This window comes from Somniosus microcephalus, chromosome 15 (genome assembly GCF_052327205.1).
Source record: "Somniosus microcephalus isolate GS21.2 chromosome 15, FLI_Smic_1.0, whole genome shotgun sequence".
NCBI classification, from domain to species: Eukaryota; Metazoa; Chordata; class Chondrichthyes; order Squaliformes; family Somniosidae; genus Somniosus; species Somniosus microcephalus.
The window spans coordinates 87,355,943-87,373,887 of record NC_141001.1 but is presented as its reverse complement, the minus strand read 5'-3'; the positions used below and the strand labels follow the sequence as shown (position 1 = coordinate 87,373,887).

The 17,945-nt window shown below is 46.5% G+C and overlaps 1 protein-coding gene across 1 annotated transcript in view; it reads left to right on the top strand.

The window, feature by feature from the left end:
- Window positions 1-17,945, top strand: part of cstpp1 (centriolar satellite-associated tubulin polyglutamylase complex regulator 1) — a 468,108-nt gene that overhangs the window by 423,390 nt on the left and 26,773 nt on the right. Inside the window, exon 7 of the mRNA XM_086008095.1 lies at window positions 10,770-10,879. Within this exon, the coding sequence (XP_085864221.1) occupies window positions 10,770-10,879 (110 nt within the window). The remainder of the gene's footprint in view (window positions 1-10,769; window positions 10,880-17,945) is intronic.

The window sequence follows — 17,945 nt, the reverse complement described above, 5'->3', positions numbered from 1 at the left end:
AGTACTTTTTAAATGTGACGAGGGTCTCTGCCTCTACCACCCTTTCAGGCAGTGAGTTCCAGACCCCCACCACCCTCTGGGTGAAAAGATTTCTCCTCAAATCCCCTCCAATACTCCAACCAATTACTTTAAATCTATGCCCCCGGGTTATTGACCCTTCTGCTAAGGGAAATAGGTCCTTTCTATCCACTCTATCTAGGCCCCTCATAATTTTATGCACCTCAATTAGATCTCCCTCGACCTCCTCTGTTCCAAAGAAAACAACCCCAACCTATCCAGTCTTTCCTCTTAGCTAAAATTCCCCAGCCAGGCAACATCCTCATAAATCTCCTCTGCACCCTCTCTAGTGCAATCACATCCTTCCTGTAATGTGGTGACCAGAACTGCACGCAGTATTCTAGCTGCGGCCTAACTAGTGTTTTATACAGTTCAAGCTTAACCTCCCTGCTCTTATATGCCTCGGCTAATAAAGGCAAGTATCCCGTATGCCTTCTTAACCACCTTATCTACCTGTCCTGCTACCTTCAGTGATCTATGGACATGCACGCCAAGGTCCCTCTGATCTTCTGCACTTCTCTGTGTCCTACCATTTATAGTGTATTCCCTTGCTTTGTTAGCCCTCCCCAAATGCATTACCTCACATTTCTCCAGATTGAATTCCATTTGCCACTGTTCTGCCCACCTGACCAGTTCATTGATATCTTCCTGCAGTCTGCAGCTTTCTTCTTCATTATCAACCACACGGTCAATTTTTGTATCATCTGCAAACTTCTTAAGCATACTTCCTACATTCAAGTCCAAATTATTGATATATACCTCAAAAAGCAAAGGACCCAGTACTGAGCCCTGTGGAACCCCACTGGAAACAGCCTTCCATTCACAAAAACACCCTTCAACCATTACCATAATATAATAGCAAAATACTGCGGATGCTGGAACTCTGAAATAACAACAGAAAATGCTGGAAATACTCAGCAGGCCAGGCAGCATCCGTGGAGAGAGAAACAGAGTTAACGTTTCAGGTCTGATGAAGGGTCCCAGACCTGAAACGTTAACTCTGTTTCTCTCTCCACGGACGCTGCCTGGCCTGCTGAGTATTTCCAGCATTTTCTGTTGTTACTTCAACCATTACCCGTTGTTTCCTGCCTCTGAGCCAATTTTGGATCCAACTTGCCACTTTGCCTTGGATCCCATGGGCTTTTACTTTCGTGACCAGTCTGCCATGCGGGACCTTATCAAAAGCCTTGCTAAAATCCATATAGACTACATCAAACGTACTACCCTCTCTTTTGTGAAAACAGACGCAAAGGCTGCGATTTTGTAAATAGATGCAGGTTGGGAGCGGGTCAGGTGGTTTCCTGCTTCCATTCCCGCCCCCAACTACATCCGGCCCACGGACGTGATTTTACACTGATTGACCCCTGCGGGCTTGCCAGCCAATTAAGAGGAAGCCGGTCAGATGACGTCATTTGATGACTCATCATCTGCCGGTTTTCTTAAAGGGACCACGCACAATTTTTCTTTGACAGCTCATTTCTCAGTGTTTGACAGCATTGAGGTGCTGCAAACACTGACAATCACTGTACAAAGGTGAGCTCTTGCACCCAGGCTCTCTAGTGACTCCCTCCATAGGCTAGAACAGATGGCAGCTGCAGGGGAGGTTACAGAAGTGATCTGTCACTAGTGAGAGAGTTTCTCCCAATGAGGTGGGACTAGACATCGATTTCAAAACTTTTTACCTACAGAAAAGTGTAAAAGCATTAAAAATGATTTTCCCAACATTTCCTTACCTCTGAAACTCACCAGTGCACCATTGGATCCTTCACAACACTTCTGCAGCTGTCATCAATGCAGAAACACTACAGCAGACTCACAACACACCACACTTACCTGGCGTGGTGTCAGGACGTCGGGAACCCCAAGGCAGAAGTGTCAAATTTGAAAAAGTGCCTATTAACTACTATCAAGTACCTGTTAACAGGAAGGTAAGTGGCTTTAATCCTCTTCCCGCTGCTAGGCGTCGGGTCCATGCGCAAATCGGGGACCCGACACTTGGGAAAATTGTTTGGAGGCGGGTTGACAGCGGGATCGAAACCTGTCGTCAATCAAAACGATTTTGACCCTTGACCCGCCTCCAAACTCACCCTCTCAGTGCCGATAAAATCGCAGCCAAAATATTCATTAAGTACCATACCCATGCCTTCCGTTTCCATGCACAGGTCACCTTTATGGCCCCTAATAGGCCCTACTCTTACTTTAGTTATCCTCTTGCTCTTAATGTATTTATAAAACATCTTTGGGTTTTCCTTGATTTTTCATGCCCTCTCTTTGCTTTCCTAATTTCCTTTTTAAATTCACCCCTGCACTTTCTATACTCCTCTTGGCTTTCTGCAGTATTGAGTCCTCAGTGTCTGTCATAAGCTTCCCTTTTTTTCTTTATCCTACCCTGAATGTCCCTTGACATCCAGGGAGTTCTAGATTTGTTAGTCTCACCCTTTTTCTTTAAGGGAACATACTTGCTCTGAACGTGTTCTTATAATCTTCCCCTCTGATATGTGGCCCAGTGCACCCCATTAGGCCTGTGTTACATTCCCCCTGACCATTTGTGACCCAGCTCACCCAGCTGAGGTCTGATGTTCATGGACCACTGGTCAGCCTGGCCTTTTTCACAATTCACGGCAATGAACTGAATTGCACTGTGAAGCTGATGTAAATAACCAGGCAACAAGACGATAATTCCCCAAAACCAATGAAAAGTTCCGACCTGGGACCAATCTCCCTTCCACACTGCAGCAGCCCCATATTTTACAACTTCTTCCCAGCTGAAATCCTGACTTTGCTGGTTATTTTTCCAAACTGTCATCTTCTAAGTTATTGATTGTGCTAGATACACTTCCACTCATCATATAAGCTCCTCACTATAACTATAAACATTCTGGGCTAAATTTTCCATGGTGGTAGCGGGCGCGATCGGTGGCGGGTCGGATGAGAAAGTTGTTATTTTTGACAGTGGGTCGGGAACCTGCTGTCACCTTGCTCCCATGCGCCTTTCCCACAGGCACATCTGTCATCGTGGAGCCGACCCGACCTGCAGCGGCGGGGGACCCAATTGAAATCATTATGAGGTACTTTACAGGCACTTAAGAGCCTTTTCCCCCTACTTTTTAAATTTCCCTGCATGGTCACGGGATTCACACAGCTCGGGAACCACGTCCGTCAACCTGAAGCGTGAGTTCTGTGGTCATTGCTCCAGCTGATTACGTGACAGCATGGAAAACAAACCAGAATAAGAACATGTTGATTACCTCATCTAACAGATTGATGGAGATTCTGTTCTACTTCAATAGCTACTGGTAAATGTTAATTCAGAAATTTCTGAATGGATGTAAGTGCTACCCTGGATGGTGAGGGAAATACATTTTTCACTGGCCATTGTCGGCCTTCCAACTCAACAGTAGCTGCAGTGAATTGATCTGCACTATAAAAAATGACGTACCATTTAAATAAATTTTTGTGTTGTTTCTGATCAGGTTTTTCTCACAGTATACTGTGATTGTCCAATTATACATTACATCAAGTCATCAACCGTAACAATTTCATTCTCATCACTTACTCCACTAGTTCAATTTGCTTTCAGTCCCTGAATATGACTAATTTAATTTTTCATTCTGAGACTTTAGGGTGAATTTCTGTGAAGGTTCTCTCACTTGTCCATTGTTAACTTCAACGGAAGAGCTGCAGAAATCCCAGAAACACATTGTAAGCACCACTTACACTGTTTGTCAGGGATTCCGCAGCTCTTCCACTGATCTTACATAAGATTGTAAATCCACCCCTTCACAATTTACATTTAAAATCTGCTTAATTTTATGTATTATCTATACACACACATCTTTTATTTGTACCAGTTACTGCTACAAAAGTCTATAGATTTGTGACTAAACCACCAGTAACTTTCCAATTAATGTACTTTTTAAATTATGTTCTTGATCGTATTTGTAGATGAAGTCATATTACTTAATCATAGAATGGTTACAGCACGGAAGAAAGCCATTTGGCTGGTCAAGCCCGTGCCGGCTCTCTGCAAGAGCACTTCAGCTAGTCCCACTCCCCCGCCCTTGCCCCGTAGCCCTGCAAATTGTTTTCCTTCAGGTACTTATCCAACTCCCTTTTGAAAGCCATGATTGAGTCTGCCTCCACCACCCTTTCAGGCATTGCACTCCAGATCCTAACCACTCACTGAGTAAAACGGTTTTTCCTCATGTCGCCTTTGGTTCTTCTGCCAGTCATCTTAAATCTGTGTCCTCTGGTCCTTGACCCTTCTGCCAATGGGAACAGTTTCTCTCTATCTACTCTGCCCAGACCCCTCATGATTTTGAACACCTCTTTCAAATCTCCTCTCAATCTTCTCTACTCTAAGGAGAACAACCCCAGCTTCTCCAGTCTATCCACGTAACTGAAGTCCCTCATCCCTGGAATCATTCTCGTGAATCTTTTCTGCACCCTCTCTAAGGTCTTCACATCCTTCCTAAGGTGCGGTGCCCAGAATTGGACACAATACTCCAGTTGAGGCTGAACCAGTGTTTTATACAAGTTCATCATAATTTCCACGCTTTTGTACTCTATACCTCTATTTCCTACATTACAACAGTGACTCCACTTCAAAAGTACTTCATTGGCTGTAAAGCGCTTTGAGACGTCTGGTGGTCATGAAAGGCGCTATATAAATGCAAGTCTTTCTTTCTTCTTTCTATTCATGAAGCTCAGGATCCCATAAGCTTTTTTAACCACTTTCTCAAACTGCCCTGCCACCTTCAACGATTTGTGCACATATACCCCTAGGTCTCTCTGTTCATGCACCCCCTTTAGGATTGTACCCTTTAGTTTATATTTCCTCTCATTCTTTCTACCAAAATGTATCACTTCACACTTTTCTGCGTTAAATTTCATGTGCCACGTGTCTGCCCATTCCACCAGCCTGTGTATGTCCTCTTAAATCTATCACTCTCCTCCTCACTGTTCACTAAACTTCCAAGTTTTGTGTCATCTGCAAATTTTGAAATTGTGTCCTGTACACCCACATCCAAGTCATTAATATATATCAAGAAAAGCAGTGGTCCTAGAACCGATCCCTGGGGAACATCACTGTGTACCTTTCTCCAGTCCAAGAAACAACCGTTCACCACTACTCCCTGTTTCCTGTCACTTAGCCAATTTCGTATCCATACTGCCACTGTCCCTTTTATTCCATGGGCTTCAACTTTGCTGGCAAGTCTATTATGTGGCACTTTGTCGAACACCTTTTGGAAATCCATGTACACCAGGTCAACCGCATTGCCCTCATCAACCCTCTCTGTAACCTCATCAAAAAACTCGATCAAATTGGTTAAACATGACTTGCCTTTAACAAATTTGTGCTGGCTTTCCTTAGTGACTGTTAATTTTGTCCCTGATTATTGTTTCTAAAAGCTTCACCACTGCCGAGGTTAAACTGACTGGCCTGTAGTTGCTGGGTTATCTGTGCACCATTTTTTGAACAAGGATGTAACATTTGTAATTCTCCAGTCCTCTGGCACCGCCCCCGTTTCTAAGGAGGATTGGAAGATTATGGCCAGTACCTCCGCGATTTCTTCCTTCACTTCCCTCAGCGTCCTAGGTTGCATCCTATCTGGTCCTGGTGACTTATCTACTTTAAGTACAGTAATGATAATATTTAAATATTTCTTTATCACTCATATATAACTTATTATTGTACAGTAAAGATTCAACATCCACTATTTTAGATTAAACTTAAAATTTAATGTGGCCATGGTCCCTTTAAGGATCCCAGCTTAAAACGTGTCATGAATGATGTCACCAGACCCGCTCCATCTCATTGGGCCGGGTAGCGCGCTGGGTGGGCTTAATAAGCCCCATTAAGATAAATTTGTTTTCTACAGCGGGATGGAGCCAGCAGTGGGGTTGCGACCCGTCAAGGTAAGGAAAATTCCAGCCATAGTTTCACCTTGGCTCACTAACACGCTTGTCTCTGAGTCAGAAGGTCATGGGGTCAAACCCAGGGCTTGAGCACATAACCTCCAGTGCAGTACTGAGGGAGTTCTGCATTATCAGAGGTGCCATATTCCGGAAGAGTTATACCAAAGCCCCGTCTGCTTGTTCAGGTGAACATAAAATATCCCTTTTCAAAGAACAGCAGGGTACTTCTCCTGATGTCCATCCAAAATTTATACCTCAACCTACAGCACCAAAAACAGATTAACTGGTCACTTAACTCATTGCTGTTTGTGGGACCTTGCTGTGCACAAACTAGCTGCTGTGTTGCCTACTCTTCAAAAAGTAATTAATTGGCTGTGTAGTGTTTTGAGATCTCCCGAGGATGTACAAAACATTATATAAATGCAAGTTATTTTCTTTTTCTTTCTCCAGATTCTCCCCACCCTCAACTCCAGAGCTCTCGCTAGCCCTCCTCCATTTCCCGTCCACTTCTTGGCCCTGCTTGAGTCCCAGACTTTGCCATTCACTGCCTTCCTTCATGCCAGCTTCCGTATACACCCTGTACTTCACCACTCACTCCCTTCCCTCCCTTGTGTATTTCTAAAATACAGTATTGATTGATTAAAAGCTCAGAGATTTCATTTGGACTGTTACGAGATAATTGCATAATTTATAAATGGATGCACAGGTTCTTAAATATAAAAATAAATGTAAATTTGCATAAATAAACATTTTAAAGCAATAGCATGAACCATGAAAGGATAATTACATTGAGTACTAAAGTAAACAGAGGATTGCAAGCCACATATTAGAGAAGGAAGGATCGATCTAAAAAAATTGACAGAGAGAGCATAGCAAAATACAAATAATTAGGAGATCTAATAATTTATTTAGTATTCAGTTTAATATTTCTATTCATGAGCAAGTCCACTGGAGATCAGCAATAAAGAAAAATGTGGTCCTCAGATACATTCCTAAGAAGCTGCTTACAATCACACATTTCATCAGCCAGGAGATTGGACTTTCTGAACTAGAGCCCTGTTGCATTGAATTTTACAGCCTGGTCCAGCCTCAGACCAGAGAGAAAAAGGGGGTGTCAGCACAAACTGATAGGGAGGGAGTAGAATTTCAGTGTAAACTGGCAGGAGGGGTGAAGGGTGCCATTGTAAACTGGGATTAAGGGGCGAGAAGAAGATTGCCTGTGTAAAATGGGGGTTGAAAGTGAAACTGATGTCATTGTAACATTGTATAAAGAGTTTGAAAACAATTTAATAATCATGTTTAGTAACAGAAAGTACCATTTTATATACGCACAATAGCCAGCAGCCTTTTCACAGAATTGAGGAGAAATCCCCACAATTTATGCCACAATCTTCCAGTATATAAGTGATTTAATGTTGAATATATCTACAGCTCGAGTTGTGGCAAGCCTGTGCAGCACTGTACTTTCAAAATAACTACACCTCATAAGCATATACTCTGGGTTTGTCAGCTTTTTTGAAGCAATTCCTTAGCTTTCACTAGTTTTCCTGGTTGTCTTGTATACAGTAGAGTTCTCTGTCCTACCCTGGCTATCTATCATTTCCACAAACTCCTTTATGTGTCTTTACCACCAGTCTATTGTTAATAAAATGTTTAGTTTTAAAATGGCAACGCACTGAACCAGTTTAGAGCTACACGTTGAGAAGAGGATTACCTGCACTATACACAATAACAGACTAGTGCAACAAATACACACAATTTAATTGAACTTATCTTCTCAAAATAAGACTCTCAATTACATTGTAATACATTTCAAGTCTGTTTTACCAACGTTCTGCCTGTATGTCAGGTGTACAGTCCCTGGGGTATCTCTACTATCTTTAGTCACATGCCCATTCTCAGCCTGGTGTCTCAGTGCCAGTCTCTGCAGCTTTAACATGCTCGCTCTAATGTGTTTGCCATCTGAAAAGGATCAGAAATGTAAGGAAGCAAAGAGATTTTGTAAGAATTTTCTGCTTCAGCGTTCACCCCCCCACAAATCTCTGCAGATTGTTATCTTAATTGTTAATCTTAATTATCTTAATAAATAATCTTTCATCAAATCATGAATTCTTGTAACAGAATTCACTGAAATCAATGTGTTGTTAAAACCGGTCATAGGCAATTCTGTTTACCTAGTACAAACTCTACCAGTACAAACAAAAAGCGTTTTGTTATTGAGACACTGTTTGTAAGCAGGACATTACGCTGCCTCCAAACCGATACCAACACAAAATCTAGCACCAGAACCATAAATTTCATGGCAAAATGAAATCAATGTGCAGTTTGGCAGGATTTGCATTCCTTAGTTTGTGCCAACGTTCAATCTGTGCCAGATTGATTCTGGCATGAACTCAGAAATGTAAGCAGGTTATTGGATCATTCAGCCTCAAAGCAGAGACTGTGTTAAATCTTAAAGCACGGCAATTCTTTTTCTAAACATATGAAGTTTCTGTTTATTCAGCAGAGTAAAGGTTAATAAACTACTGACTACATCTTATACTATTCCAAATAATCAGGAGACATGAAGGACAGCTGCTGTTCCACCAGTGACAGTGATCCTAGAGGAAATGTTTAGTCTATGTCTCCAGGCTTTAAAAAAAAATGGTCATATGGCAGCGGCCTACATCCTCTCTAAAGATGACTGTTTAGATAAGGCACGCTGTGTAACAGAACATTTTACCTTCTTCTGCTGAACCCACCGATAGTGAACCACAGCTTTTTTTGTTGGACTTCCTTATCACTCCATCTGAGTTCCTTCAGAACAAGCACTTGTATTTTGCAGAATGATGCTTAAGATACTTTGGTGGAATTTTGCCAGTAAAATATTTCCAAATGTCCGTCTCTAAATTCAAAAAATGGAAGACATTTTTATAATTTAAATGAGTAGAGTTCCAAAACACCGCTAAATGTAATCACTAACCTGTGGTTTACAAACCCTTGGCATTACTTACTATCTTTACATGTATAATGTTCCAGTTATACTCACATTTGACATTAGTGCAGTGCAACCTTTTACACTGAAATCCCTCCAAGAGGTAACTGTTAGCCAGGTAACATGGATCTCCCCTCAAACAGGACTCTCTCAGTTCAGATCTCCCACCAAGACCAGTTGCAGCAATGGTGCCAGTTGGCATTGGGTAGCCTCCAGACAGTACTCTCAGGGATAGGAAAAACAAAGGGAGAATTGGCAGACCTTTAAAATCATAACCCAAAAAGTATCTCAAATTGAACCGGGCTTTGTATTCTCAGCCCCACCCCCCCACTGTGGGAGATGGGTAACCTAACTACTTGCCCGGGTTACAAAAAGGTACAAAACGTTCCGGCTTAAACCCTATTAGGCGATAATATTCTTAGCAGCATTGTTACAGACAACCCAGCAGAAAGTCTTCCTGTCTTCGGACAGTTTTGTAGTGATCAGCAATCTGATATCTTGATTACAAAAAGGGTTGAAAGGTTATTGAAGATTTTTAGGTCCAATGGCAGTAACCATTTATCTAGCAACCAATGGACCTCGTGCAGATCCTCCTTTTCCCAATCAGTAAGAATCACGTGGCATTGGTCTTGGACTTTACATGGTGACCTTAGGAGGACAATCTACTGCAGGGCAACCACTACAATAGCTTGGAGTGAAAACTGTAAAATAGCTGAAGCCAGGATGATAATTAATCAATTAGAACTAAGGACAGTAGCCTAACTGTCTAGAAAACTTCCAGACCATAGTACAGGCAAGTTATTTGTATGATCCAATCACGCTATGATCTAGTAGTTCAATAAACAGGAAGGCATTAATTCCTTCTGTCTTTGTCAATGTGCTGATGTTGGGGTCGCATTTAGTTAGGGTAGACAGTGGAACAGCTGATACTTCAAATTGTCTCACAGTTCACCTCAAAGGTAGAAGATCCACCCAGAGGAAGTTTAGAACATTTTCAGGAGTTTGAGTGTCCAGAGATTTGTTTCCCTCTGTGGATATACCATCAGTTCCTATGTTACTGCTCAAGCATAGAGGCTGAATGGCATCTCCTTTCCCTGCACACAAAGGTTTCTGTGTGCATATCCCATTTCTTCTAATCCCAAGAGTGTTCAAAAAGTGCCTTAATGGCCTCTTAAACTATGCTTTTGGAGCATTGCAATGAGCAGTTGCATTGTCTCATTGTCTCTCGGAAATATTTCTGGATTCAGATGCAATATTTGATTCAAATATTGCATCTGAATCCAGAAATATTGGTTGGTAGCCTAGCCACTGAAAGGAGACCACTTTCCTTAGTAACCTTTGAGGTGACCTGTGAAACAACTTGAAGTGTCTACTGTTCCATTGTCTACCCTAACTAAATGCTGAGCAATCTTGTGACCCAAACATCTGCACATTAGTAGGATCACATCTTGACAAAGACAGAAGGAATTAATGCCTTCCTGTTTATTGAGTCTTCCATTCTCAGTGGTAGGGCTTACAACACAAAATGGAAAAAGCTTATGCGGTGGTGTTCTACTAAGTTAGTTAGTCCAATCTCATTTGATGGCCTGCATATTCTGTAGTATCTCCAGCATCTGTTCAACTCCTCAGCAATTGTTAGATCTAAAAATTCTAGAAATGTTCTAGCACATTTTCCATAGGTTCCCCTTCAGTATTTAGCCCTCATAAGTGTATAAAATATTCGTCTAAATAAGTTCTGCATTTAAAAGGAATATGCTGTATGTTTTATTAAATACAAATGAAAAAGATATGAAGAACAAATATGTATTTCTTTTTCTAGTTACCCACCAACTCCATACGTTAAGCAGATCCTCCACAAAGTGCAACGAGTGACATTCTTCGGATTTCTGATGGCTATTGTAAAGCATGAGGGGCTTAACTGCAAATTAGGTAGGTAATAATTATGGGGGAAAAGTACACTTTGGAAACGCTGGATTTTAAAATAAATGTTTAGTACAATGTGTAAGTTCTGCAATAAATATGTTATTGATTTAACAAGAGCCTCATCAGTCAAACAACCAGACATTCAGATATTTGAACATTTAAAAATTCCAGGTGGGAAGCTTCAAATTCTGGTAGTGGTTAATCGACTAAGGGCATCGGGCAATTCTTTAAAGTTAAAGTGGTCTGTTGTGAAATATACCCTGATATTTCTTTCTCTCATTAGTCTTAATAGTATATATTTAGTGAATCTACAGATACACCACAGTGATTGTCCAATGAGTGTTGCCATGTCTTTTGTTATTTGCATGCACATGCATGCCAACCGGTAAAGCTCAGAAAAGGTGACAAACAACTTCAAAAAAAGCTGACGCAGCCCCCAAAAAGCCGACAACTCAAAAAAGTAAAGTGCAACTGAGAAACAGCCCTGAATAAAGGCCTGTGGTTCAAGGCCACTGCTTCAGGGTGACAGAATGTTATATCCTTTTTTGTTAGATTGGATTTCAGGATTTTTATTAGTGTTTTGGGGTCACATTATGCAATTCAGTTTGTTTTATTTGTGCACCACTTCTCCTCTTCACATTCTTCCAGCTCCAAAGCCTTGATTGCCACCTCTGTATACTGGAGGCGCAAACTAATTTGTTTAATAGTGCCCTGCATTAGAAAGGGAGCTAAATGACAATCATTTTCAGACTGATTCTCACTGCTCCTGTGCTAATTGTTGTGGCTCTTGGTATCTCCCTCAGAATAACAGAACACTCAGCAATATGCTCAGTTGACTGACTCTGACGGGAACTGGCAGTGAGTCAGTCCCAAGCTACTTGCTCATTGCCAAGTGCCCTACATGAATACACCCCAAACTGCTGTGCCTCAGCCTATTTGGTAAAACACAAGCTGCAGACATTTATAGTGTCATAAATAATGAGCTTATTTAAAAGGTAGGCCTGTAAAAGAATGGAATGAAAAGAATCCACAGACACCCTGGCCTAGAAATTCAGTTGGGCGCGGCAGCCGTTAGCGCCTTAGGAGGAGTAGATTTCGAGCGCTAGGCGCTTAGCGGCCGGGCGCAGCGTGATCTGCGCCTCGCCCCAACTTCAGTACACATTTAGCGCCGGCGCAAAGTCTTAGCGCGCGCCCTGCTGCGCGCGCACATCATGACGTCATTTGCTAGTGCAACGCCTTTTGTGCGCCCCGAACCGGAACTTCACTCGCGCCGGCCCATTGTGCGCCGGGCGGCCCGAGCGACTGTGAAGTGGAACGGTACACAGCCCAGCCGGGCCGCGGGGAGCGCAAATTAAAGGGCACTTACCCAGCAGTATAAAGGCCAGCCATTTTGCAGCATTCACTCTTGTGCAACGGTTTTTTGGACAGAGACCAAGGAGGAGAGTTTACCAGTTTGGACCAACACTTGGACAGGTATTTTTGGCTCAGGCCAGAGCTTACCAATTATCTTTGCCTTCATTCAGAGCTCAGTGTTTGCCAGCATATAATGGGGGCTGCACTAGGTGGCAACGCTGAATTTCAGCCTTATGCCAGAAGGGCTTACAGACGCCGTGAGAGAGTGGCAGCCCTGGCTAGACGCAGAGGGGGCAACAGGCGTCGCCAACTGAGGCCTTACCCACGCAGGGTATACCGCCAGCAGACCTCCTATCTGACCATGTCTGCCGCGATGTACGTTAGGAGGCTGCGATTCCGAAGGGAGGTGGTTGCAGACATCTGCCGGCTGCTTCAGAGAGATCTGCAGCCACAGCTGATGCGCAGGATGTCTCTGTCGGTGGCAGTGAAGGTGACGGTGGCTCTCAACTTCTATGCCACCGGCTCCTTCCAATCCGCTACTGGGGACATCGCTAACATCTCCCAGTTCGCCGTGCATTGCTGCATCCGCCAGGTGACCGAAGCCCTTTTCAGAAGGAGACATCAATTCATCTCCTTCCCCATGACCCTGGACAAGCAGCAGCAGCGTGCAGTGGGGTTTGCAAGAATAGCGGGCTTCCCCATGGTGCAGGGCGCCATTGACTGCACGCATGTGGCTTTGCGGGCACCTCTTGAGCATGCCGAGGATTACCGCAACCGGAAGGGCTACCATTCCCTCAATGTACAGCTGGTGTGTGACCACAGGCAGCGCATCCTAGCTGTCAATGCCCGCTTTCCAGGCAGCAGCCACGATGCCTTTATCCTGCGACAGACAACTGTGGCTGACATGTTCCAGGCACAGCCTCCCCCAAGAGGATGGCTTATCGGGGACAAAGGCTATCCTTTGTGTACCTGGCTCATGACCCCGCTCCGCGCGCCCACGACCCCTGCTGAAGAGGCATACAACGAGAGCCATCAAGCGACGAGGAACCTCATAGAACAAACAATCGGCGTGCTCAAGCAATGGTTCCGCTGTCTCGATCGCTCCGGGGGAGCCCTCCAGTATTCGCAGGATCGAGTCTCCCAATTCGTCGTCGTTTGCTGCATGCTGCACAACCTGGCTATCCGCAGGACTCAGGCACTGCCACCTCACGTTGGACCACCACCTCAGGAGGAGGAGCAGGAGGAGCATGAGGACGACGAGGACGAGGAGTACCAGCCCAGGAGGGAGGCACAAGGTCCAAGGGCCGCACGTCGGCGGCTTATTGAACGTCACTTCTAGGCCCCCTGTCAGGGAATGGCTTGTGCCAATGATAGAACATGATTGCAGCCGCTCCGCAAGCCCTCAGCCGGTTAAGGCAACAAACACTTCAAAGATCAAACATGGACAATGTGAATAAATAAAATGCTTTATTGTACAAACTCTGGGCCCTTCCCACATGAAAACCAAAAACAGACGAAACCCCCAAAAAACACTCAAACACATTACTCGCTCCCACAACCTGGAGAGGATTAACAAAATAGGGCAACTAAAATGGCCGTCATTCTCGGCCTTCGTCCAAAACAAACATCACATCATCGGCCTTCAAAAAACAAATATCCAATTCTCGGCCTCAAGAAACAAACACAAATGGCCACACATTCGACTATTTGGCCCGCTAGGGCGATGCCTTGGCCATCTTTGGGTGGCCCCTGCCCGCCCTGCTGCTCCGCCTCAAAGTAAGGCCATTGGCTGCTGCAAGGCTGGGGGCAGGCTCCTGAGGGGCACATGTCGTGACGGCAGATGCCCTTGGGGGTCGGCCTAGTCGAGGTCTGGCCGTCGAGCGGGCGGCTGTTGATTGCTGCAGCTGTGGCTGGCCAGCATCAGTCGCTGCAGCAGCTCCTGGCAGCTCCACTGGGGGAGTGGCAGTGGCGGCTGGAGGAATGGCGGCAAGCTGGCGGATGGCAGGCGCTCGCTGGTCGCCTGAGACACTGGCACTCGCCCGGGCCAGCACTGCAGCATGCGCACCAATCTGCCGAGGGACAGACCGCTGTGCTGCTGCAGCGCGCCGGGTGCCCTGGCGATGCCTGGCTGACACAGCAAGTGTGGCAGCAGTGAGTGCCCGTGTTGACCTGTTCACTGACCGCATCAGAGCAGCCAGTGACTGGACGGCACCACTGATCACCTGGCCAGTCGCTGACAGAGCTGCCCCGAATTCTGCCCGACTCGCTGCCTGATCTGCCCGGTATTCCGCCCGACTGGTGGCCTCTGAGGGCCCGAACTCGGCCACACTCCGAGAGAGGGAATCGATGGACTCAGGCAACCGTGCCACTGCCGCCATGAGCTCCGTGTGCCGGCGCTCCGAGTCCGCGGACAAGTCTTCGAGGCGTTCCATCTCCTCGGCGAAGAGCATCTCCTGACTGGAGGCCGGACTCTCCCTCTGGGGAGAAGGCCGCCGAGCTGGCCGACCCTTCCTGCGTTGCTGGAGGCCGCTGGGCCCAGCAATTGGACTCCCCTCCGACGCTTCCCCCCTCTGGGGAGAAGGCCGCCGAGCTTCCACCCCCCTCCCGCCTTTCTGCAACCCGCAGGTCCCAGGAGCTCCCCTCCCCTTCGACACTTCCGCCACGCTGCCCTCCAGGGAAGATGTGTCCCCTACATTGGCCTGGGTGGCCGCGGCTGAGGGTTCCCCTGATGGGCCGCCTTCCTCTTGCTCCTCCTCCTGCTCCTCTTCGGAGGGTCTGTCACTGGCAAGTTCAGGGACCTCCTCTTCACCATCTGAAAGCAGGAAGGCATAAGAGTAGCTTTAGAGTGAGGAGAGGGCGTCAGTGCGGGATGCATGAGTGGTGGCATTCAGCGCATTGGTCGGACAGTGGCAAAGGATGTAGATCTGATGCGCAAGTGGGACGAGAGAGGTGCAAAAGGTGATGTCCTTACCATTGCTGCCCAGAACAGGGTCGGCATCTCCACATGCAACGGGCCCAATCACCCGGCCACCCATGAGGCGCTCCACGCGATGTTGCAGGTCGGTGAGTGGCTGGATATGGGGTCGGCCTCCCCCGGTCGCAGTCCGGCTCTTGTGATTATTCGCCAGCTTGGCCTGCAAGAGAAAGGACGGCCTCTAAGTACAGTGTGTCGCCGTGATCTTGTGTGCACTGCCTCCCATGGTGGAATAGCTTGGCCAGTGTGTCGCCATGATCTGGTGTGCACTGCCTCCCATGGTGGAATAGCCTGGCCAGTGTGCCGCCATGATCTGGTGTGCAATGCCTCCCATGGTGGAATAGCTTGGCCAGTGTGTTAAGTGCAGAATGTGCAATTGATGCTCATGCCTGTCCCATAGCTGCTGGATGAAGGCTGGCCATTAGAGCTTTCAGGTCCCTTTGCCCATAATGTGAGGTGCACATGCAAGGATGAGGAGGTCACTGGAAAGGGTACTCACCCTGACAATGCGTGTGAGGTCATTTAACTTTTTGCGGCATTGGGCACCGCTCCTGGGGTCGTCGCTGTTGGCTGACAGCTTGGTGGCGACATGCCTCCAGGCTGTCCTGTAGACGCGGACCGTCGCCTTCTTGCCATTGTCCGGGTACAAAACATGGCGCCTCTTCTCCACAGCAGCAATCAGCACACTCAGATCACGCTCTGAGAAATGCTGCGCACGTTCACGGGCCTTCTCCATGTCTTCAGGCGCTATTTGGGTCCAGCAGCAGTGTTCAGGCCTAGCTGGAGGGCTCCACTATCCAGGGCGTGGCAGCAGACACAGTCGACCCTTCCCCTTAAGAGCTGGCCGGCGCCAGGGTGTCTGCTGTCAATCACGAGATGGCCGCACCTGCGCTGCGCCCGACCTCGGCGCTATCGATCACCACCTCCGGCTTAGCGCCCAAAGAGAGGCGTCCAGCAGCAGTTTTAGCGCTCGCCCGAACTCCTAGGGCGAAGCTAACGAATATCGGAGAAGTGGCATCGATTTGGCGGCGGCCGCAAACTTTAGCGGACGCCCCACTTTAGCGCCCCAAAAGTGGCGTCAATGAATTTCTAGGCCCCTGTGTATTTAATCCAGCCTGCACCAGGTGTTACAGTATCTTGTGATCGCAATAGATAACAGTTCACAAATGGTATCTGTCCTTTTTCCAGTGCAAAATACTTGAGCAATGGAGTCAGTAACTGCAATTTTGAAAGGATCATTCTGCATACATTTCCGAAAGTACATTATTGTGCATTTATAACCAAATTACAGTGGTTCCCAAATAAGGGAGGGAGGGGGGAGGACCGAAGAGGTTACTGCGGGTGCGTGGAGGATGAGGTGGCCAAAATTAGCAAATACGAGAGTCACCGATGCATCCTTGTGTAACCAGAGGAGGTCCATTATAGAACAATCTCAGCATAGTGTGGGATATTTGAATCCCCGCTGATTTCTAGAAGCAGACGTTGGACCTGTCAGAGCTGCCGGCCGATTATGTGACTAAGAAACAAGCAAAGTTTGCTTTTGAAGAGCGCTTGTATGAGGGAAAGCTCTGTATATAATGCTGTAGTGTATGTACCTTTAAGAGGAACTATGTTTTTGAAGCCCCTGTATACTGTAGTACCAGTAGTGACCACTCGGGTATATAAGCCTGTGTAGCGTCTTGTGTTGTTAGTTCACCTCCAGACTTTGTTCAGTAAACACTTGTTAAATCAACTCCTGCATTCCGTGTCTCCATTAACACACGGATCTAACAGTGGCGACGAGTTAGAAACGAACTTACCTGCAATTCGGCAGCACCTCAAGGGGATCGATTCCTCAGACGAAGGTCGAAGCCAGAAAAATAAATAAATAAAAATAACTCGAAGAAACTCGAAAACGAGGGCCAGGCTTGGTCTCCAGTCTGTGGTTTCCCCAGCTAAACGGGCTGGTGGCAGGTAGTGCACTGATCCTTCCTGGGCTGCGGCGGGCTAAAGCTCGATCGGGTGGCTCTGCAACGGGGCCGGGCAGTGAGTCGGGAAGCAGAAGCAAAGAGAGAGAGAGGGTGGAGCACTCAGGGCGCGGCCGGTGCTGCAAAGCAGGTCAGCGTTCGGACCGAGCAGAGGGAGGGGAAAGTCCCAGAGGGTCCGCTCCACAACGGGAACGGTTCTCCAAGTAACGGAGAAACTATTGAAGCGATATATTAAAAAAAAAATAGAAATACCGCGAAAAGCTGCAGGTCGCAACGGGAACCGCGGAGAACAGCGTTGGCAGCAGCGGCAGCGGCGGGAAAGCGCGGGAGGCGCCATCTTAACTCGGCGGGGAAGAAAGAAAAGCGCGGAAGCGCCATTTTAGATTTTCAAGATGCCGAAGACTGGCAATATTACTGCTTTCGATAGTTGGACCACATATGTGGAAAGAGTGGAGATATTCCACTCGATCATAGTGGAATGTCTACCGGTGACAAATTCTACCATTGAAAAGGAAACGCGAAATGACCCGACTCTCTCACAAGTCTACGATTTAACGGTGAAGGGATGGCCAGCACATGGCGAACCACTGTTGCCAGCATTCTCGCAAAGAAGAGAACAGCTGTCAGTGTGCCGAGGAACCTTGATGTGTGGATCCAGAGTGGTGATTCCACCCAAATTCAAGGATAGAGTGCTAAAGGAGCTTCACGAGGGGCATCTGGGTGGAGTGAAAATGAAGAACTTAGCCAGAGCGTTCGTGTGGTGGCAGGTATCGATGGA